This window comes from Amphiura filiformis, unplaced genomic scaffold, assembly GCF_039555335.1.
Source record: "Amphiura filiformis unplaced genomic scaffold, Afil_fr2py scaffold_44, whole genome shotgun sequence".
Lineage (NCBI taxonomy): Eukaryota > Metazoa > Echinodermata > Ophiuroidea > Amphilepidida > Amphiuridae > Amphiura > Amphiura filiformis.
In genome coordinates, this window is record NW_027305508.1 from 282,681 (window position 1) to 307,123 (window position 24,443).

General features: G+C 33.0%; 1 protein-coding gene across 1 annotated transcript; it reads right to left on the reverse strand.

Moving 5' to 3' along the window:
- Window positions 1-17,140: 17,140 nt before the first annotated feature.
- Window positions 17,141-23,782, reverse strand: LOC140144169 (uncharacterized). Its single transcript, XM_072165994.1, has 3 exons — window positions 23,538-23,782; window positions 19,827-19,894; window positions 17,141-17,254 (listed from the first exon to the last, which is right to left on the reverse strand). The coding sequence occupies exons 1-3, from the start codon at window positions 23,668-23,670 to the stop codon at window positions 17,141-17,143; spliced, it is 315 nt and encodes a 104-aa protein (XP_072022095.1). The 5' UTR covers window positions 23,671-23,782.
- Window positions 23,783-24,443: the final 661 nt, after the last annotated feature.

Sequence of the window (24,443 nt, forward strand, 5' to 3'; positions counted from 1 at the left end):
GTTGTACGTCCTGAAATCAACGTCTCAAGCTATGCTATGTTATTTTGTGTATCAAAATAACCAAATTGTTGAGACCACATGTCACATTATCCAATTCATTCCAAGGCATAGGTTTTTAAACATTTAGACACATCTGCTTCTGCTTGAGAACATTATTACAGTAGCCCTGAGTAATTCAATTTGAAAATTTTTCTTTGTTTACAATTTAAAGCTACTGCATGAAAGTTGGGAATTCCCTTTACCGTGTAATCACAGTAAACAAAGTCAGGACTATTTATGTACTCACAATTCCCTAGTGTAAAGTAGATATAACATCATTTTGGAAATTCCCCAGGAAGTGAAAGGTTAATGTTTAAAATTAGGCTTGGGAATTTCCAGATTACATCGTATTTTGTGAAAGAGTGAATATGTAATGTGCTAATAGAACTGGACATTTATTTATGTTTATGTATCAGAACATTATAAATCATATTTTACTTTTATTTATTCAAATACTGTTAACTTTTCAAGCATTTTTTCTTGTGCATTCTGAAGTGAATTTGGGTGAAAGGTGTGTTTGGCCTTGACGACTCGGTAACAATATTTGACTCACGTTGCTGTTTAATCGCACCTGCTGTCCCAAATCTACAGAGTGTATAAACATTATTCATATATACAGATAATACAACTTCTAAGTTCCCCCTGATAAATGTTTGAATAAATTAATGTAGTTTTAGCCTATTTAAAAACAGAAAAAGCATAATATAATAAAAAACATGTTGTGCATCTTCAGTGTTTTTTAAAGGAAATCCATTCATAGCTATTTTAAGTTACTATGAGTAGAACAAAGTTTGACCATATTTTAAGAGAGCTGGTCTCCACTATATTGAGAGCAGGTCTCTTATTTAATCCCTTAAAAAAGAAAAAATTGTCTTTTAAAAACATCGGATTTTAAACTTTTTTATATGTTTAGTGTTACTGTTACTCCCCATGGATGTTGTCATATTTCCCCTGTTTTAATTTCATCCATTGCTAGTGGGTAAGTGTGACACTGTTGTATCCTTTGGATACATCCTTTGATTCCCCAGCTGGTCAGTTGGAACAGATTTTCCCAGTTTTTATATCATGTTTTAAAAGTTACAGTAAAGCTCTTTTTAAGGGCTCTGGACTGGTATGGCGTGTGCACAGTATTTTTGTGTGGCATGAGAGCACAGCAAACAAATCGAATTGCATTCTGAATACTGAAGAATGTGCTTCTGATATCATGCCATTGCAACTTTTCATTTCAAATTTTGTTCAATTGCTCTGAAACATGGGAAGCATCATTGCATATTTAACACTGAAGATGCCCAACATGCCATACAATTACATAATCGGTTGAAAAACATATATGAGGGGAAACTTTTAAAAGTTGTGTTACCTGTATGTACAAAGGCGCTTCAGTAAACACACAACAAGCGGACGTCACTTCATTACCAAATACAAGGTGAAACAAAGTATACCTGCAATGTTTTGTCACATTGTGTCAACAGTGATTTGGGAAATAAAGGTTATCAAAGCATAATGTTATTTGTGAATTGTTTACTTGTGTGATTCAATGACAATGAGTAACACTACAGCAGAGCATACCAGTTCCTGGTTATGGTTATTTGAACACTGTTCTACTTGTCAAGTGGAAAAAATGCACATAATTTGTGAGAAGTCCAACTACATGATTAGCTGACAGACTTATTTGGTGTTTGTTTAGGCTAAGAAACAGCAAATTCATTTTTTGCCGTAAAAATATTTGTTGCCGTAAAATCATGAAATTCTGACAAATTTGGAAGAAGAGTTACTTGATTCAATACTCGAAAAAAAAAAAAAAAAAACAATGAATATTGTACTTTAATTGTGTAAATCAACCACAATTTTATGTTGTGTACTTTTGAGCAGTCGAAAATTTAAAAAAAAAAGATATCTTAAAAAAAAACCTCCTCATTTCGCATTCGTTTTTGAAACTATTAGCCTACATGACATATATAACATGCTAAATCTATGTGTACAATATTCAAAATATCAATCCAGAATGTTATTAGGGGGCAGTCACTATTTACGCCAGGGGGGGGGGATGGAAGATTGAAGGGGGGAACACGAAAAAAATTCTATTATGATTGGGGGGAACACGAATTATATTTATTCCATTTGGGGGGGAACATGAATTTTTTCCCCAGTATATTAAAAAAAACCCACTGTAAAACAGGAAAAGCAGAGTGACAGAGCGGTAGTACATGTTGATATTAAAGCATACGAGGGGGTATCAAAAAGTTTTAGAAATCGCCCAGAAGTGAAAGAGCTATATCAATGAAATTTTGTTAGTGTAATCACTGGTCCTTATGTACACTATGGTGCAAAAATGGTCTCATAAGTATGTTTACTTTTTTTTACAGATGGCACTAGATGCCAATAACCTGCTGCCCCAGTTACTGCGCATAAACTGCAAGATTGAGAAAATTGAGGCAAGCAGCATTATTAAGATCCTGCTTTTGAAGGGTTGCAGTGCCTAGAAAATTGATGATGAAATGAAAGTTATCTTCGGTGGTGATTGTGATATGTCTCTGTCGCTTTTTGGAAAAGGAATTTTTATTTCATCACAGATTTTCTGGGCATTGTAACCCTTAAAATGGAACTTAATCATGCTGCATGCCTCAATTTTCTCCATTTTGCTGGTTATGCGGTTACATAGACAGGTAGTGACATCTAGCTCCTGTAAAAAAAAAGTAAACATACTTATGAGACCATTTTTGCACCATAGTGTACATAAGGACCAGTGATTGCACTGACAAAATTTCATTGATATAGCTCTTTCACTTCTGGGCCATTTCTAAAACTTTTTGATACCCCTCGTATGTGCATATTCACTACTTTATTTAATCTTTTGACAGCCTTGGTGGCATGACATGTTTTCTTGGATTACATGTAACATAAAATACAATGTACAAACAAGGCTGATTCACTACTGATTTTTACAGTGAAAGTCAAAATTGTTCCCAGGTTTGTGAAAGTGCAGGCTACAGGGCCTCGTTCTTTTAATGTGTAAAATGTGCAAATACTTGCTGCAATGTACGTGCATGTTAAGTGCTACGCAATTATCACCATGGCCTCGCAGCCAGCACTTTCACCACAAGCTTCGAAACAAATTTGAAAGTATTTTCATTTTTGCTTTTGCTACAAATACAGATGTTGTTATTACTATTCTACACCTACAAAACAGCACAGTACACTCTTTCAAAACCATTAAAGTACAAAATACAAAATGTATGTGCAAATCTGAAAGCAGACGGAGAAAAAAGTCTTACAGCCTGACTAACCCAGGAAAATATTAATCATATACAAAAGTATCAATGTACTAACCCACAATTCTAAACTGTTTTCTTGAATGAAAAATGTGTATTATTGATATGATCCAAAAGTAAATTGAATTTTAACCAGTATATGAAGACAAATATAATTATTACTATTCAAATTTTAATCTTGACAAAAGGACAGATCCCACTACTTTTCTTGGCTTGTAAATTACTTTTTGCTGGGGCATGGGGTACGTCAAACCTAAATTTTGTGAAAAATACAAAATGCTGTCAAGTTTTACCTTTCAAAGTTATGTACTCAAATCATACATTTTTGGAAAGGGCAAGAGTGTTAGACTCAATTTCCGTCATCAAATTTCACACAAACCAATGATTTTTCCAATTAGGCCAAATTAAAAAATGTTTGTCTCAAAGCCCCAGCGCATTTAGCAAATGGACACGCATTCGATATCCCACAAATCCAAGTTTTCTTTTTATTTTCTTAATTTTATTTTACAAACATCCCGAAAATACTGAAAATTTACCCAAACGTTTTGCGTTTTGACATTAATTGAAAAAAACATTTTTAAAAAATCTTTAAAAAAAATATAAAAAAATAGCAAAACAATAAAGTTTTTGAAAAATAGGTGGGCTTTGAGACAAACAATTAATTTAAGTTGGCCTTAATAGGCCAAAAAGAAGCAAAATTTAAATTGTTTTATCAACAAATCTAAATTTTGACAGTTTTCATCAATATCTTGAAAACTAACCATTTTTGTGGTGGAAAAAAAGTCCCTGATCCTAGACAATTGCTTTATAATAAAGATGATTATGACCATTTTTAAATAGCAATTTTTACCCAAGTATGATGTTATAGGATGTCACAAAATTGTTAACTATTTTTTATAACCTTTCTCAATTGCTACTTGAGTCTGTATCTGGGCTGAGCTTTCTGAATCTGAACTTTCTGAATCTGAGCATGATTCATGTTCATTTTGTTTACTTGTCGAAGCAAAGTAGTTTGTCAATGTGTTGATTTTTTTTCCCCTTTGTTTTTTGTGAGTCTTTTTTCTTCTCTAATCCATTCATCGACTTGCACAAGTGCATCAGCGGCAAACACATTTTTAGCACGGAGATCTTTGAGAGCATCAAGATGAAATCTTGGAACAAGTCGGGGATTGTCAACCAAATGGTGTTCCTTTACACATTCTGGTGGGGGTGTTTCTTTGCAGGCATCGGGTAATACTTCTTGTGGGTTCACACAAATGGAGTTGATAGTATTTGACTTGTGTCGCTTTAGTATTTTAGTGAAGACAGTGACCATGAAGAAGTTGAAAGTGAAAGTATTGAGGAGGAGAGTGAAGACAGTGACCATGAAGAAGTTGAAAGTGAAAGTATTGAGGAGGAGAGTGATCAAGTATATGGTGTTGTAGGATCAGACACAAGTGATAGTGAGCACGAGGAAAACTTTGAAGATCATGTTGTAGTCACAAGAAGTGGAAGGAAAGCAGGGTCATGGAGAAGTGTTTTTTCATTTTAAAGTGGTATGTTCCTTGCACAGCGTTACCAACAGGCAAATAATGATTCAACACGTACAAGGTTTCCATATTTGATAGTCATTTTTGTATGATGATGGTCTACAGAAAAGATGAAAATATCCTGATACTATTGATATAGATGAACTTCAGTGTCACATTCTTGCCCCAAAAGAGAAAATACAAAGCAACTTTAGAGGTAACATTGTACAAAATGTGGCCGGGGCCATGAAGGTTTATCAATAGAGTAGACTGAAAATACACAGGTCAAAATTGGCCTGCCCCTTTTTTAATTTCACCAAGTTCTTCTGATGTAAATAATAGTATTCAGAATTTTCTCTTCAATAAACAGTGAAATAACCAGTAAAGCGTAGCAACAAGCTGCACCCTGGGTATGTACACAGCCAGAATCTTCAAAATCAACTGGCAACACAGGTATAATGTTAATCACCTTGAGTCCTACTTGTAGCACCCTCGAGTCGCTTGGTGCACATATTAAACCTGTGTTGCCAGTCACAAGAATCTGCCTGTGAATATAGTACTGTGATATTTAATACATGTACAGGCTAGAGTTCTGTGCACCTGTACTATACTTTTACCAGTAACTTAATTTTATTTTTCTGTTTATTTTCCATTTGTGATTTTAAAAAGACCAAGAAAAAGAAAACATTTCTTGTACAAACTTATTAAAAAACAAGGGGTACAGTATACAGAACTCTTTCCATGAATATGAATACTCATATATTTCATTATTTTAAAAGAGAGACAATAAAAGTAAAAATACATGAAGACCGTAGTATTGTTTTTGTTAGGGAGGGGGGAACCTGAATTTTTTTACCTGATCGATGGGGGAACCTGATTTTTTTCTGAAGCCAACAGGGGAACATGAACAAATTTGAGGAAAAGTTGGAAAATCCTCCATCCCCCCCCCTGGTGTAAATAGTGACCGCCCCCTTATAGGCCATTACATATTTTGCAAATGATTTTTAATTGCTGCTTTGTAGAAAGACACTTTCAATTAAAAGTATCTCTTTTAAGATTTTTCAGGACAAGCATATTAAAGCGTATGCCTACCCTTTCAAGCAATGAACAATCCTCGTCAATGCAAAACCACATTCGTGCAAATAGTGTCATTTTGCATGATTATGCAAAATTACATACTTTTCCAAAAGTATGTGCTTTTGCTTATGCAACTTAGTAACTATATTTTAAATAAACGTATAAGACCCAATATCTTGTTTTTGCCAAAACCACATGCTTTTGCAAAATATGTCATTTTGCATGATTATACAAAATTACATACTTTTCCAAAAGTGTGTGTTTTTGCTTATGTAACTTAGTATAGGCCTACACTATATTAATAAACGTATACTAGTATATAAGGCCTAATGTCTTATAGTACATTATACTTTCGGTGGTGGTTTATACACCCCCCTGTTTTTGCCAAAACCACATACTTTTGCAAAGTATGTCATTTTGCATGGTTATGCAAAATTACACACAAAGGTGTGGTTTTGCTCAAGCAACTTAGTATATACTAGCATGGTTATACAAAATTACATATACTTTTCCAAAAGTATGTGCTTTTGCTTATTCAACTTAGTATATACTATATTAATAAACGTATATAAGACCTAATGTCTTATAGTACATTATTTCTGCTGGTTTATGCACTCCCCTCCCCGTTTTTGCCAAAACCACATACTTTTGCAAGATATGTCATTTTGCATTTTGCCTATGTCATATGAATGACCTAATGTCTTATAGTACATTACCATTATATGTCATATGAATGACCTAATGTCTTATATAGTACATTAATAAACGTATAAGACATAATGTCTTATAGTACATTCTATTTCTGGTGGTGGTTTATTCACCCACCCCCCTTTTGCTAAAACTACATACTTTTGCCAAATTTGTAATTTTGCATGGTTATGCAAAATTACATATCTTAACTTTACTAACTTAGTATAGGTCTATACTATATTAATAAACATATAAGACCTAATGTCTTATAGTACATTATAATTCTGATGGTGGTGATTTATGCACCCCATCCGTTTTATAAAACCACATACTTTTGCAAAATATATTATTTTGCATGGTTATACAAAATTACATATGCTTTTCCAAACGTGTGTGCTTTTGTTGATTCAACATACTCAAGCCTATACTATATTAATAAACGTATATGTAAGACCTAATGTCTTATAGTATATTATATTTCTGGTGGTGGTTTATGCACCCCTCCCCGTTTTTTCCCCAAACCACATACTTTTGCATAATCATTTTGCATGGTTATACAAAATTAAATACTTTTCAAAAAATGTGTGCTTTTGCTTTAATATGCAACTCATTAGTCTATACTATAATAATAAAGGTATATAAGACATAATGTCTTATAATACAGTACATTTCTGGTGGTGGTTTATGCCCCCCCCCCCTTTATTGCCAAAACCATATACTTTGGCAAAGTATGTCATTTTGCATGGTTATACAAAATTACATACTTTTCCAAAAGTGTATGCTTTTGCTTATGCAACTTAGTATATACTATAAAGACCTAATGTCTTACAGTACATTATATTTTGGTGTGGTTTATGCACCCCCGTTTTTGTTTGGCCAAAACCACATACATAAATATATCATTTTGCATGGTTATGCAAAATTACATTTTCCAAAGTATGTTGCTTATGCAACTTATTATACGTTTGTTAATATAGAATACACTAAGACATTATTAGAATTAAAAATTATATTTCCGGTGGTGGTTATGCACCATACCACTTTTACCCCTAAGTTGACTAATTATGCCAACTTTCATACCGTACGTTTGCCAAATATGTCATTTTGCATGATTGGGCCAATGCAAAGTGACATATTTTTCCAAAAGTATGTGCTTTGCATATGCAACTTGGTAGGCCTATATATATAAGCATATATAATAATAAACGTAGCCTATAAAAGAAATGTCTTAGGCCTATTGTACATCATTACGGTGATTGCCCCCCCCCCCCACCCACGTTTTGCCCGTAGTTTTTTACCCGTATTTCTTTCACACAGTGTACTAAATATAATTAGTAAAATTGGAAGTAAATGAGCTAAGGATGATAGCCAAATCTCAGTTTGGATGAGGTATAAGCGAGAGATGAGACTGTTAAAATACCAAATACCTCCAGCTACCTCAAAAAGCTCCGTGGAATGAATGGTACGGCACATTATTAAGTGGTGTGCTCCCGCTTTGGTAGTATGCGCCCTGATTCCATATAGCCAGCCCGTATGCCCCATCACGTGTTTCTAGACAAAACATCTATTTTTGTATAAGCTTGTATAGCCCTCTACTTACCGTAAAGTATGATGTTTTGCTTATGCAAAACTCCATGTTTTGCGTAAGTATGTGTTTTGCATATGCAAAAGTACATACTTTCATAAAGTATGTAGTTTTGCATATGCAAAACATCATATTTTGCATAAGTATGTGCTTTTGCACGCAGCACCGGGGTACTGCAATTTCGCTCAAGTTTTCAGACAAAATGAAAGATATCATGGCAAGGATGTATTGGATCAGTGGAATCACGGTACCCATCTTGGCTGAAAACAGATCTTGGGCTCAAACGCTATTCAATTTACTAAATCGAAAACGAGTGGCTACGAACGAGTTGGGGCACTTTTGACATATTTTTCCGCATACCACGCTTGCATCGCGTTAAAATCGACTTTCATGATTAGCATTTTGGGGGGGTTTTAGTGCTTTATATATACAAAAATAAAAGGTGTAAAAATAAATGCGATGTGCAGTAGAATCTTGACTGACAGAAAAACTTAACACTGTGTCCGATTTTATTAATCGCCCGAGTTGGCCACTCAATTTTGCCATATAAAAAAATCATAGGCTAAAGTTTGTCAGTACCGCGTAAAATGAACTCAGTCGCATGCTTATTGATGTGGACGCACCATCGGGTAGATGAGTGCCACTGTTGTAAAACTAAAAGTGAAGATTCCAAATAAATCTATCTATCTATCTATCGTCAAAGATCTCAGAACAAAAAGCTACAAAAAGTACAAAAGCAAGGTTTTTCTTGATTTTCTTTCACAAATGGACATTAGTAGGTCCTATAAATAAATATATGATATTAATGATATTTATTTCAAACTTATGAAGTTAAAACACCACTTCAATGGCAATTTCCCGACATGATTCAACTCAATTCAGTTACTTTTGCTAAAGAAGCTTAAAGACACGAATTGCCGAGAGTGGCCTAAGCTGTTTTGGCGTTTGATATCTTCACTTGCAGACCACCGATTTCAAGTGAAACAAATTAGCTAGGCTATTATTACCTTGAAAGTATATACAATCAATAAGTAGCATGAAATACTACTTTTAAATTGCAATTTTTTTGTTACAACCGGTATTTTGCCAGGGGGATGGTCCATACAATCACCCCCCCCCCCCATGATGTTGTAGGCGCCTGGTTTTTCAAAATTAACCTCATATTTGACCATTTTAGCCGGTTTTAGCCCCAAAAAGAGCACATTTTTGTGCCCTTCGCGCGAATGTACTCAACTTTTTCTCCACATTTCATCAATTTAGCTACAATATTATGGCAAAGGTTTTCGTCATATTTGGTGTCAATTTGTTAAGAAATAGGCCCTAGGCCTATATACTCCTGATTTCAGCACTTATGCCGTTTTGCCAAATGAAAGATAGCCATAGGCGTAGACCCCCCCCCCCAATATTTTGCCAGGGGGATGGTCCATACAATCATCCCCATTTGTTTTTCAATTTGAGGGAAAATGGGCTAACTTTTTTTTTTTAATATGAATAATAAGTTTACATTGTTTTCTTACAATATTGCAGTAATAAAATGCAAATAATTGGCATCCGGCACGAGTCTAATAAGCATTCAAAATCTTGAGTAGGCCTATTGGCTGAGACTTTGCTCAAAGGATTAGAAAAATGTGTTTTAAAAATTAGAATGCATAACTCGAAATTATCCTTTGTACAAGTCTTAGGATTGATTATATAATTTTTCACATTATGAAGAACATGATAATAATATAATGATGATCAGATCATAATAAAGTTAATAATTATATACAGAGCTAGAAATGTCAATTTTGATAATTGGTTATAAGAGGATTTGAAAATGTGTTTTAAAAATTAGAATCCATAACTTTAAATTATCTTTTGTACAAGCCTTTTGGCTTGATTATATAATTTGTCACATACGAAAAACATAAAAACGCACGTTTTTGCCCTTTTTATTTTTTTTACAATTTTTTTACATCTGGCCAAATTAACACTATTATTGCTTGCTAGTTCAATCTAACGGATTAGGCGTGGGCTATGTTGGCCAAACCGGATCACATTTCTTTAATTCTCAACAAATTTTACAACGATGATCACTAATAAAGTTAGTTAAATATGTTGATTTTTATTATTGGATAAAAAATGACTGATTGTTTTTTAATCCTCAATAAATTAGAGCTTCATTTTTCTGGAATCGGTATAGTACCATTTCACACCATTAATATGATGATCAGATCACGATAAAGTTCATATTAGAGCTAGAAATGTTAATTTTGATAATTGATTAGAAAATGTGTTTTAAAAATCATAATGCATAAGATTAGCCCAATTTGTACTAAGTCTTTGTCCAGCATCTGGCCAAATGAACATTTGATTTTTATTACCAGTTCATAGTTCCAACTAGCGGATTAGGTGTGGGTTATGTTTCATTTGGCAAAACACGGTGGTATTGTTTTAATCCTCATTAAAAGCTGCATTTGTATGGAAACCGGTATCGGTAAATGAAGTACCATTTTACACCATTAATATAATGATGATCATAATAAAGTTAACATCTAAAGAGCTTAGATGTCAAGTGTAGGCCCACCCATCGGGCGTCCACCCTGGGGGGGGGGGGTGCCGTGAGTGGTGACAACATCACCGAGCGAAAAATACCAATTATATCGAAACCCTTTCATCATATAGCAATGATTTTCAAAGAAGATTGTATAAAACATTCACAAAATTACAAAGGTTAAAGTTTTAAACAAAAGTCAGTTCAATTCTGAACGTAACTAAACATACTATATCCAAATAACTTAAAATCTTTCTCATATTTTCTCTCAAATCCATTTACATCGTCCACAGAAAGTTCATCGAGGTATGTATGTTGTGTATCGGCATCAGAACTGTTGGTTGCATGACCCGAACTTGACGAAACTACACTTTCTAATTCCGGTACGCCTAATTTCTTCAATATAAATTTGGCATCATTGTCCAGAGTTTCAAGTTTGCCAATGATATCATATTTTATTTGACATGGAAAACACAATTCACTGATTGGCATCCAATGTTGCGCACCATTGACGGTAAATTTTGCATTTGGATTACTTACAAATTGTAAAAACTCTGGCCACGTAAATTGACTACCATAAGGTAATTCAAACAAACTATTCTGTCTCGTTACATAGAGATACATTTGAAATATCCAAGTTTTCCAAATTCTTCTATTTTGGTTATGTTCATTTTCGAATTTTTCGCGATATGCCGATAAAGTTCGTGTAAACGGATCTCGCACGATGATAAATTTGGTGTAAGTTTTTAACCGATGTATAACATCTTTAGGTGACATGCGCATTAATTGCCAATCGGCATAGGTAGTGTTTGTGTGGACATGAAGATTTGATATTACATTGCTGATAAATGATTGGTTATATGGAACCACTCCTTTGTTTAAAATGTAGAAGACTTTCTTCCAGTTGGTGGACGCTACTTTGGGTACATTACAATACAGAGCTTTATGTTTATCCGACACCCAGAGGAACTGCAGCAGCACGTTTAGGTGATCCATAAGCCACTGTCTCAGGTTGTTGGGTACGGTGGCTGATATGTGACATATTTAATTTTTTTTAGATTCATCAAAAAAATAAAATAATAATATTAACAAAGTAACGAATTTAATGTTTTATTCGCGAATTAAACTATTTTGTTCGCGAATTAAATGTTTTATTCGCGAATTAAATGTTTTATTCGCGAATTAAACTATTTTATTCGCGAATTTAATGTTTTATTCGCGAATTAAATATTTTATTCGCGAATTAAATGTTTTATTCGCGAATTAAACTATTTTATTCGCGAATTTAATGTTTTATTCGCGAATTAAACTATTTTATTCGCGAATTTAATGTTTTATTCGCAAATTAAATGTTTTCTTCGCGAATTAAATGTTTTATTCGCGAATTAAACTATTTTATTCGCGAATTTAATGTTTTATTCGCGAATTAAATGTTTTATTCGCGAATTAAATGTTTTATTCGCGAATTAAACTATTTTATTCGCGAATTTAATGTTTTATTCGCGAATTAAATGTTTTATTCGCGAATTAAATGTTTTATTCGCGAATTAAACTATTTTATTCGCGAATTTAATGTTTTATTCGCGAATTAAATGTTTTATTCATGAATTAAATGTTTTATTCGCGAATTAAACTATTTTATTCGCGAATTTAATGTTTTATTCGCGAATTAAATGTTTTATTCGCGAATATAATGTTTTATTCGCGAATTAAACTATTTTATTCGCGAATTTAATATTTTATTCGCGAATTAAACTATTTTATTCGCGAATTTAATGTTTTATTCGCGAATTAAATGTTTTATTCGCGAATTAAACTATTTTATTCGCGAATTTAATGTTTTATTCGCGAATTAAATGTTTTATTCGCGAATTAAATGTTTTATTCGCGAATTAAACTATTTTATTCGCGAATTTAATGTTTTATTCGCGAATTAAATGTTTTATTCGCGAATTAAATGTTTTATTCGCGAATTAAACTATTTTATTCGCGAATTTAATGTTTTATTCGCGAATTAAATGTTTTATTCGCGAATTAAATGTTTTATTCGCGAATTAAACTATTTTATTCGCGAATTAAATGTTTTATTCGCGAATTAAATGTTTTATTCGCGAATTAAATGTTTTATTCGCGAATTAAACTATTTTATTCGCGAATTAAATGTTTTATTCGCGAATTAAACTATTTTATTCGCGAATTTAACGTTTTATTCGCGAATTAAATGTTTTATTCGCGAATTAAATGTTTTATTCGCGAATTAAACTATTTTATTCGCGAATTTAATATTTTATTCGCGAATTAAATGCGAATTTAATGATTTATTCGCGAATTAAATGTTTTATTCGCGAATTAAACTATTTTATTCGCGAATTTAATGTTTTATTCGCGAATTAAATGTTTTATTCGCGAATTAAATGTTTTATTCGCGAATTAAACTATTTTATTCGCGAATTTAATGTTTTATTCGCGAATTTAATGTTTTATTCGCGAATTAAATGTTTTATTCGCGAATTAAACTATTTTATTCGCGAATTTAATGTTTTATTCGCGAATTAAATGTTTTATTCGCGAATTAAATGTTTTATTCGCGAATTAAACTATTTTATTCGCGAATTAAATGTTTTATTCGCGAATTAAACTATTTTATTCGGGAATTTAATGTTTTATTCGCGAATTAAATGTTTTATTCGCGAATTAAATGTTTTATTCGCGAATTAAACTATTTTATTCGCGAATTTAATATTTTATTCGCGAATTAAACTATTTTATTCGCGAATTTAATGTTTTATTCGCGAATTAAATGTTTTATTCGCGAATTAAACTATTTTATTCGCGAATTTAATGTTTTATTCGCGAATTAAATGTTTTATTCGCGAATTAAATGTTTTATTCGCGAATTAAACTATTTTATTCGCGAATTTAATGTTTTATTCGCGAATTAAATGTTTTATTCGCGAATTAAATGTTTTATTCGCGAATTAAACTATTTTATTCACGAATTTAATGTTTTATTCGCGAATTAAATGTTTTATTCGAGAATTAAACTATTTTATTCGCGAATTAAACTATTTTATTCGCGAATTTAATGTTTTATTCGCGAATTAAATGTTTTATTCGCGAATTAAATGTTTTATTCGCGAATTAAACTATTTTATTCACGAATTTAATGTTTTATTCGCGAATTAAATGTTTTATTCGCGAATTAAACTATTTTATTCGCGAATTAAATGTTTTATTCGCGAAATAAATGTTTTAGTCGCGAATTAAATTATTTAATTCGCGAATTAAATTATTTAATTCGCGAATAAAACATTTAATTCGCGAATAAAACATTTAATTCGCGAATAAAACATTTAATTCGCGAATAAAACATTTAATTCGCCAATAAAAAAATTAATTCGCGAATAAAATAGTTTAATTCACGAATAAAACATTTAATTCGCGAATAAAACATTTAATTCGCGAATAAAATAGTTTAATTCGCGAATAAAACATTTAATTCGCGAATAAAACATTTAATTCGCGAAGAAAATAGTTTAATTCGCGACATTTAATTCGCGACTGATATTATTTTTTTCTATTGTTCTGAAAAATATGACGAATTAAATGTTAAATTCGAATTAAATGTTAAATTCGCGAATTAAATGTTAAATTCGCGAATTAAATGTTAAATTCGCGAATTAAATGTTAAATTCGCGAATTAAATTATTTAATTCGCGAATTAAATATTAAATTCACGAATTAAATAATTTAATTCGCGAATTAAATAATTTAATTCGCGAATTAAATTATTTAATTCGCGAATTAAATATTAAATTCGCGAATAAAATAGTTTAATTCGCGAATAAAACATTTAATTCGCGAATAAAACATTTAATTAGCGAATAAAACATTTAATTCGCGAATAAAAAATTAAAATAAAAAATAAAAAAATTTAATTCGCGAATAAAACATTTAATTCGAGAATAAAATGGTTTAATTCACGAATAAAACATTTAATTCGCGAATTAAATAGTTTAATTCGCGAATAAAACATTTAATTCGCGAATAAAACATTTAATTCGCGAATAAAACATTTAATTCGCGAATAAAACATTTAATTCGCGAATAAAATAGTTTAATTCACGAATAAAACATTTAATTCGCGAATAAAACATTTAATTCGCGAATAAAATAATTTAATTCGCGAATAAAACATTTAATTCGCGAATAAAACATTTAATTCGCGAATAAAACATTTAATTCGCGAATAAAACATTTAATTCGCGAATAAAACATTTAATTCGAGAATAAAACATTTAATTCACGAATAAAACATTTAATTCGCGAATTAAATAGTTTAATTCGCGAATAAAACATTTAATTCGCGAATAAAACATTTAATTCGCGAATAAAACATTTAATTCGCGAATAAAACATTTAATTCGCGAATAAAATAGTTTAATTCACGAATAAAACATTTAATTCGCGAATAAAATAGTTTAATTCGCGAATAAAACATTTAATTCGCGAATAAAACATTTAATTCGCGAAGAAAATAGTTTAATTCGCGAATAAAACATTTAATTCGCGACTGATATTATTTTTTTTCTATTGTTCTGAAAAATATGACGAATTAAATGTTAAATTCGCGAATTAAATGTTAAATTCGCGAATTAAATGTTAAATTCGCGAATTAAATGTTAAATTCGCGAATTAAATGTTAAATTCGCGAATTAAATTATTTAATTCGCGAATTAAATATTAATTTCACGAATTAAATGTTTAATTCGCGAATTTAATGTTAAATTCGCGAATTAAATAATTTAATTCGCGAATTAAATTATTTAATTCGCGAATTAAATATTAAATTCGCGAATTAAATGTTTAATTCGCGAATAAAACATTTAATTCGCGAATAAAACATTTAATTCGCAAATAAAACATTTAATTCGCGAATAAAATAGTTTAATTCGCGAATACAACATTTAATTCGCGAATAAAATAATTTAATTCGCGAATAAAACATTTAATTCGCGAAAAAACATTTAATTCGCGAATAAAACATTTAATTCGCGAATAAAATAATTTAATTCGCGAATAAAATGTTTTAATTCACGAATAAAACATTTAATTCGCGAATAAAACATTTAATTCGCGAATAAAACATTTAATTCGCGAATAAAATAATTTAATTCGCGAATAAAACAGTTAATTCGCGAATAAAACATTTAATTCGCGAATAAAACATTTAATTCGCGAATAAAATAGTTTAATTCGCGAATAAAACATTTAATTCGCGAATTAAACATTAAATTCGCGCATAAAATAGTTTAATTCGCGAATAAAACATCTAATTCGCGAATAAAACATTTAATTCGCGAATAAAACATAAAATTCGCGAATAAAACATTTAATTCGCGAATAAAACATTTAATTCGCGAATAAAACATTTAATTCGCGAATAAAACATTTAATTCGCGAATAAAACATTTAATTCGCGAATAAAACATTTAATTCGCGAATAAAATAATTTAATTCGCGAATAAAACATTTAATTCGCGAATAAAACATTAAATTCGCGAATAAAATAGTTTAATTCGCGAATAAAACATTTAATTCGCGAATAAAACATTTAATTCGCGAATAAAACATTATATTCGCGAATAAAATAGTTTAATTCGCGAATAAAACATTTAATTCGCGAATAAAACATTAAATTCGCGAATAAAATAGTTTAATTCGCGAATAAAACATTTAATTCGCGAATAAAACATTTAATTCGCGAATAAAACATTTAATTCGCGAATAAAATAATTTAATTCGCGAATAAAACATTTAATTCGCGAATAAAACATTTAATTCGCGAATAAAACATTTAATTCGCGAATAAAACATTTAATTCGCGAATAAAACATTTAATTCGAGAATAAAATGGTTTAATTCACGAATAAAACATTTAATTCGCGAATTAAATAGTTTAATTCGCGAATAAAACATTTAATTCGCGAATAAAACATTTAATTCGCGAATAAAACATTTAATTCGCGAATTAAATAGTTTAATTCGCGAATAAAACATTTAATTCGCGAATAAAACATTTAATTCGCGAATAAAACATTTAATTCGCGAATTAAACATTTAATTCGCGAATTAAACATTTAATTCGCGAATTAAACATTTAATTCGCGAATAAAATAATTTAATTCGCGAATAAAACATTTAATTCGCGAATAAAACATTTAATTCGCGAATAAAACATTTAATTCGCGAATAAAACATTTAATTCGCGAATAAAATAGTTTAATTCGCGAATAAAACATTTAATTCGCGAATTAAACATTAAATTCGCGAATAAAATAGTTTAATTCGCGAATAAAACATTAAATTCGTTACTTTGTTAATATTATTATTTTATTTTTTTGATGAATCTAAAAAAAATTAAATATGTCACATATCAGCCACCGTAGTTGGGTGAGGATTCATTGTAAGCTGTACATGCTTCATGAAGAGTTTCTCGTCGATGGGATTGTAACTGCAACCACTGGCATTCCTCATCACAAAATTGCTGCTGTAAAAGGGAAAAATCAAGAATGAAACTGATGTTAACATAATCAATCGATCAATCAATCAATAAACATATACATAAATATATCAACATATTAATAAATTAATTTATCAACATATGAATAAATCAATTAACATGTCAATCAATCAATCATTCGATCAATCAATCAAGTAACCAAACAGGCAATCAATCACACATTGTTCAATCAATCAATCATTAATTACTTTATCGATCGACCAAGCAATACCCGAACAAACGAACCATCCATCCAAAGAATCAATTACGAACAATCAATCAATTGGGCCTATTCATATCATGTTAGACATTATTGCGCTAATAATTAATAAATTTGGGCCCGGTAGTGTTATTTCCTGTATCAATTGACGATACACTATACTTGTGGGCACACGATAATTCGCCCCGTAAAGTGTTAGTCGCCGGCCAGTTCCAAAAACCGCTTAAAGTACAGGCAGAGAGTAGTTATTCTTGAGAGGGCACTCACCTCATTTGCATGGCAAAATTACCCGTCTCCTCTGCAGCCAATTTGGTTTCGCTCCATCGAAATCAAGCTGGTCACGGAGGAGACTACTTTCCTTTGTGTTTGTTCATTTGTGTATGGAGAGCCCTTCTTGGAGTCCGTTTGGACTCAGGCTACGCTCTCAGCTAGAGTCCGACGCTGCATTGTACTAGAAACACCTTCTCTGTGAACTCGCTAGAGCAAGGAAAATAAAAACTGGTTTCATTACTATCTGTTTTTGAGCTTTTTTGCAGGTCTGCGACCATGGTGTTACCACAACGGTCTTTGCGTCATTAACATGTGCTGGAGTCTAGCACAGGTCAACCAAAGTCCCGGATTTTAATAAGACAATAATGATTGACACACACACCAGGAAGTTTCTCATCCAAAAGAATGAGAAAATTTAAATTCTCACCATTTTGGCCGTTTCTCATCAAAATGTCCGTTTTCTCATCCAAAACTTCCTTTAGTGTATTAAGTTAGCTTAGGCCTATTGATCCTAAATTTGCTGGTAGGGTAAAACTCGTTTTAGGGGGTGTTTAAAAAGTTGGCCACACATGCGTATAGGCCTACATTATCATACTTGAGTGCCCCTCCCCGGTGAAATATTTGAGACTCATTTGGTCACCGTCCTAAGCGTCCTTGCCCACACGAGTCGCCCAGGAGTAGGCCCTACCCGGCATTATTAATTATTAGTGGTTAGCCTCCCTAAATACAGTCGCGTATCGTGTTGTCAATTATCGTTACTAATGTGTCCATGGATATGACCCCATGTATAAGTAGGCCCCTAGTCTTCATAGAATTCACACAGTCTATGCCATGTCATTTACGGATACAAAGAGGATAATAATGTTGAGGGCGCCCACAAAATCTTACACCGTCTTACACAATGTTCCAAGGCAAAGTTCAGTTTAATATTTACTCATCGTAAAAATACAGACGTTTTATTATGTGATGATGTTGTCTGGATGGGTGGACAGTTGTCACACTGTGGAAAAACAACAACCGGGAATCCGCATTCATTTACAAATAGCATTAAATTAGTATCACATAGTGGCCTCCGTGCAGTGGAAAACCTTAATTCTTTCATCAAAAAGAAATGAAAATGACAAAAAAAACCGGATCCACCTGTACGCCTATAAAATGGGCACAGAAATTTGTCTCAAATATGAATGAATTTTAAGAAACATACGGGATATGATGAACCAATGACCTGACGCCATGATAGTAGGATCTATTAGTCGTTTTATATACAATGTATATACCGTGTTGTCATAATACCAATATTTGACATAATATATAACGAGTAATATTTAGTATTGTAAATATGCAGTTCATATGCACAAACGAACACTGATCTTTATGATATTCAGGTTGTTGTACATCTCATATAACATGTCATATAGGAGGTCATATGTGTTGACCTTCTCCTATTGTATTTGTTCATCTGTGTATGGAGAGGATTAGCGCCATTAAAACTCCATCAGTATTTGGGCGTAGTTCAGTGAACTCACCAGATTGCTATTCCAAGTACTTTGATAAATACAGATAATATGTATTAATGGGTCGAGGCGATTGCATTGAAAAACTAATAAATTATTCATAACAGTTACGTAATCAATCGATAGTGCGGACACTTTTCATTTACAAACCACCAAAATTCGTAATCTTTTAGCGTTGGAAAAGAAACCACGTGAATAGAGTGTCATCCCCCTGGTACAGGCCATATGGAGAAACAAATTCTTTTGTTGTCTATTCACCCATATAATAATAGCAATCAGATTTTGGAATGGATGTATGATTTGGAGAAGCTATGTATATAATAAATAAGTACATGGCTACAAATTGACATGAACAACTCCTTTTGTCAAAAATATTGATTATACAATGTACACCACGGGCCTTCTCCTCAACAATGGTCATTGACTTTAGTCAATGGACTAAATCTACAGAACTTATCCATGGCAAATTATGGCAAACACTTTGAGCTGTGTGAAGGATCAAGTTATTGTTGGGCCAACTACCGAGTGACCACCGAGTAATGAAGCATGTACATACCTGCCCTTGACGTTGAGGATTCATACGAGAGATTGGTTTATATCTTGTACTCTTCTCGGTAGGGCTAACTGCTCAGAGAAAAATAAGGTGAAATTAATTGAACGTAGCATAATTATAATTATGTATAATTTACTGCATGCTTTGAGTAGGGCCTAATTCCCTTTATGTATGGTACCTATATTAAAGTTTCTATGAATCAAAATTAGCGACAAAATTAACAAAACCAACAAAACAAAATTATAGGAGCTTATAGGGCTATATCTCAAATCAAGAAAACGGATTGCTTTTTTCTTGCATCTGAACTCTTCGTACACTGGACCACAATAGCCTCATCCCAATGGCATAGTCCAAAAACCTCAATTACATAATCATAGTGCAAAATTTGACCTCAAGCTGCAGATATGACTTTTTGTCTAAGGTCATTCAATGAATGTACAAATGTATTGGGGTTAGGGAACAACCCAAAAGTTCGATGAAGCCCTATAAACGAAAGTCCTTTCGTTAGAAGGCTAACCCCCTCCCCTCTAACGTAAGTGACAAATATCGAAAATTCCAACCCGTATTCATTATAGGATACAGGGCCGTCGCTATGGTGCATGGGGTTGTGGAGGGGTGCGACATTGCTAGGATATTGATCATGTTTATGGAAGAAACGAAAATTGCATTCTATTTTAAAATATGTTTTCATTATCTTTTTTGGTAAAAAGAAAAAAAAATGTTTTCGACATCATTCGCCAAAGGTTAGAAAAGGTGGTCAGAAAACGTTTAAATGTCGGGTTGTATAAAAGATAGGGTAAAAAACGTTTTCATATTAAAGATTTGAAAACATTTTGATAACCTCCTGCAAATATTCTAACATGATGTTCTTTAAAAAAATATTTTACAATAACTTTTTGAAAACATTTTAGAAATAGTTTTGTAGTACCGTATGTTTTCATACATAACGTTTTAAAACGTTTTCATGACCTTTATATAACCAGGGGATGAGACTGCTCAGGTTAAATGTCGGTCACAATTTGAGAAGAAATGATTACCACTACGGCCATTTGCGGAAGTAAAAAGCACGCCTTGTGATAGGAAGGTTACTTGGTATAACTGATTTATTATAGAATAGTTCTTATGCCATAAAATATATTAAAAATATTTTATCATATTGATAAAATGTGACCAAATGCCGGGAAATAAACTGACCTATGTCAATTCAGTTCATAGAGATGATATACCACTTGTGTGTGTCGTGACCTTTTCCAGTCGCAATTCCCAGATATCGAAGTTCCCTAATCGGTCCATGAGTGACCAAACCGTTCCTGGTAAACCGTATACTTCTATTACAGTGTATGCAGTCTACATGTTCATTGTTGACAAGGGGCAGTCTTCAGTGAACAGCTCTCTTTTTCAGAGCCAACAAACCTTTAAATTTAGCAGATAGGCGAGGTCTGCTTGTTTTCTGTTGACAAGGGGCAGTCTTCAGTGAACGGTTCTTTTCAGAGCCACCAAACCTTTAAAATCAGCAGATAGGCGAGGTCTGATTGTTTCTGTATACAAGGGGCAGTCGTCAGTGAATGGCTCTTTTCAGAGCCACCAAAACCTTTTAAATTAGCAGATAGGCGAGATCTGCTTGTTCTCTGTTGACAAGGGACAGTCTTCAGTGAACGGCTCTTTTCAGAGCCACCAAACCTTTAAAATCAGCAGATAGGCAAGGTCTGCTTGTTTCTGTAGAGAAGGGGTAGTCTTCAGTGAACGGCTCTTTTCAGAGCCACCAAAAACCTTTTAAATTAGCAGATAGGCGAGATCTGCTTGTTCTCTGTTGACAAGGGGCAGTCTTCAATGAACGGCTCTTTTCAGAGCCATCAGTGAGCAAGGGGCGGTCTACATGTCTCATTCTTAGATACTTTGTCCTGAAGAAGTCAGAGCTACTCCTGGCGAAAGCTTGACAGTTCTAAACTTGTCCGACGGCGAACTCGCTAAAAACCCACTATTGTTATGAATTCCGATTGTAAAAGCCTATCCCACAATTTCCCTGATATAACCCGACATTTTAATGTTTATTAAAACGTTTTTACCAAGACCAAAACCCCAAAATATAACATGTTTATAACGTTTTAAAAACGTTTTGTGCTTGCTCGGACAGTTGCTTTAAAAATGAACTCACATGACGTTGCAGGTTGCGAGTAGGCTACTGCACTCCATATTGATTTGAAATCATTTTGAAGAAACCACTGTAAAATGTAAATATCGTACTTCGGAAAATACTAAAATTTGAAAATGATATTTTAAATCCTTAAAAAAACATAAACTTTGACCGATGTTTTAACTACTTTTTTACAAACGTAATCGGACTTTCTGACCCCCTCCCCCTAACGAAAGGACTTTCGTTTATAGGGCTTCATCGAACTTTTGGGTTGTTCCCTTAAAGAACTGTGCCCTGATAGATGAACATAATGTTGTGGATCCTAGTGGTAGGCCTATATAATATTTCATAGACTTTTTCAACAATATTTCCGTGTGCGCATGATGACTATAAAAGTGACACGTGACTTGTCACTTTTATGAATGAATTTGATGTTGAATGATACTATCAACATGCTGAATTTGTAAATCATTTTCTACTCTACAGCTATTAGTTTCCGCTAGCATTTAGTCAGAGCATTACTTATTTCCTATTTCCTTAAATAGAAATAGTAAAGCAATTTAGTCAATTTTGGTATTATACAAGTCAACCATGCGAATTTGTAGAAAAACTTTCATTGATCAAATGCAAATGTTGTTAACCGTGTATATCATGCGAGCGAGCAGGGCGCGAGGTGCAGGTTGTTCTAGTTGCGACCCATACCAGCTACCAGTAGCGTAGCCAGCAGGGGGCAGGTGGGGCAGAGTGCCCCCCTGACAAAAAATGAAAGAAAAAGTGCCCTCTGACAAAAAAATGAGAGAGAAAATCAGGAGGGCAAAGGAAAAGAAAAAGGGCAAGGAGCCCTTTTCTAGCAAAATTCAGGGCCAAAATAGTGTAAAATACAAAATTTTCCGCGCTACGCGCGCAAATTGTAACAATAAAGCCCTTTTTAGCCGGATAATGGGCGAAAATAGTGTAAAATACCATTTTTTCGAATTTTTTTCACGCTACGCGCGCACATCATCCCAATAAGGCCCTTTTCGGGAAGCTCGAAGACATACAGTCTCTATGTATTGTATGATGCAACTGCATTTTTTTCGTCTGTGCCCCAACATTTTATTTTGCCCCCCCTGACCAAGAAAGCTGGCTACGCCCCTGCCAGCTACCCCACACACCACCCACTCCCACACAAACGAATGACCTCCACAATAACCAGCATGGCCAGGCATGGGTTTCCTTCCTTGTTGACGTTCTCCTTCTGGTGCCCTTCGCCCCCTCCCCTCGGGCCCGTAACATGGGGCGAGAGGGCCGGCCCCAAAACAAATCGCGAAAGGCCAAAAAAGTCCCAATTTTTGACCCCAATCCCATTTGCGAGCGTAGAGCTACAGTGTAGCGAAAAGAATAGATTTTTATGCATTTTTAGTCAAAAAAGGTCAAAATTTTGAAAAAAAAACCAACTTTTTTTCATTTCTGCCCAGTCCACTTGGTCAAAATCAGCCCCCAATATATCCTGGTTACGGGTCTGCCCCACTCTCTCATTCCTCCGCTCCCTTTCTCTCCCTGATCTCCCGTACCTTCTCACTCTCTCATTTTATACCTACTGAAGTATTTAGTTATCCGTGTACTGTATGGATCATAGCAGAGAAATAAAAGTCCTATGAGTATAAGAAGTATGGAATAAGCCACCAGGCGGGTAGTATTTCCAGCTGAATTGAAGCATGTCAAAGTCACCATTTTGTCATGCTAATTTCCTTTGGCATAAAATATATCACACTATCGAAGAAACACTTTATGATGTCTATAGTGAAGAAACATGTCTTGAAGAAACATGTCTATTGAAGAAACATGTATATTGAAGAAACATGTCTATTGAAGAAACACTTTATGATGTCTATTGAAGAAACATGTCTATTGAAGAAACACTTTATGATGTCTATTGAAGAAACGTGTCTATTGAAGAAACGTGTCTATTGAAGAAACATGTATATTGAAGAAACATGTCTATTGAAGAAACACTTTATGATGTCTATTGAAGAAACATGTCTAGGGGGCCTATTGAAGAAACGTGTCTATTGAAGAAACATGTCTATTGAAGAAACATGTCTATTGAAGAAACATGTCTATTGAAGAAACACTTTATGATGTCTATTGAAGAAACATGTCTATTGAAGAAACGTGTCTATTGAAGAAACGTGTCTATTGAAGAAACATGTATATTGAAGAAACACTATTGAAGAAACATATATTTCATTTCTAATTTCCTTTGACATTAATATATCACACCATTGAAGAAACATGTCTATTGAAGAAGCATGTCTATTGAAGAAACATTTCTATTGAAGAAACATGTCTATTGAAGAAACAGAAACATATCTTTCATCACTGCCATTCATGAAATCATACTCCAGAGTCATGATCATTTGTACGATTCAAGCTCAGGCTCCGTATGCATAACTGTTTGTACTATTTTAAGTTGGCGATGATTCTTCTGAGCTGCAGCTGCGCAA

What these genes read in the sequence shown, in the direction of transcription:
- LOC140144169 (XM_072165994.1), bottom strand. Translation starts at nt 23,670, where the DNA reads ATGGTGACTTTGACATGCTTCAATTCAGCTGGAAATACTACCCGCCTG. An exon ending in ACGGATAACTAAATACTTCA is followed by an intron (nt 19,895 to 23,537) that starts GTAGGTATAAAA and finishes TTCTCTGAGCAG; the next exon opens with TTAGCCCTACCGAGAAGAGT. An exon ending in ATCCTCAACGTCAAGGGCAG is followed by an intron (nt 17,255 to 19,826) that starts GTATGTACATGC and finishes TCCCTTTTACAG; the next exon opens with CAGCAATTTTGTGATGAGGA.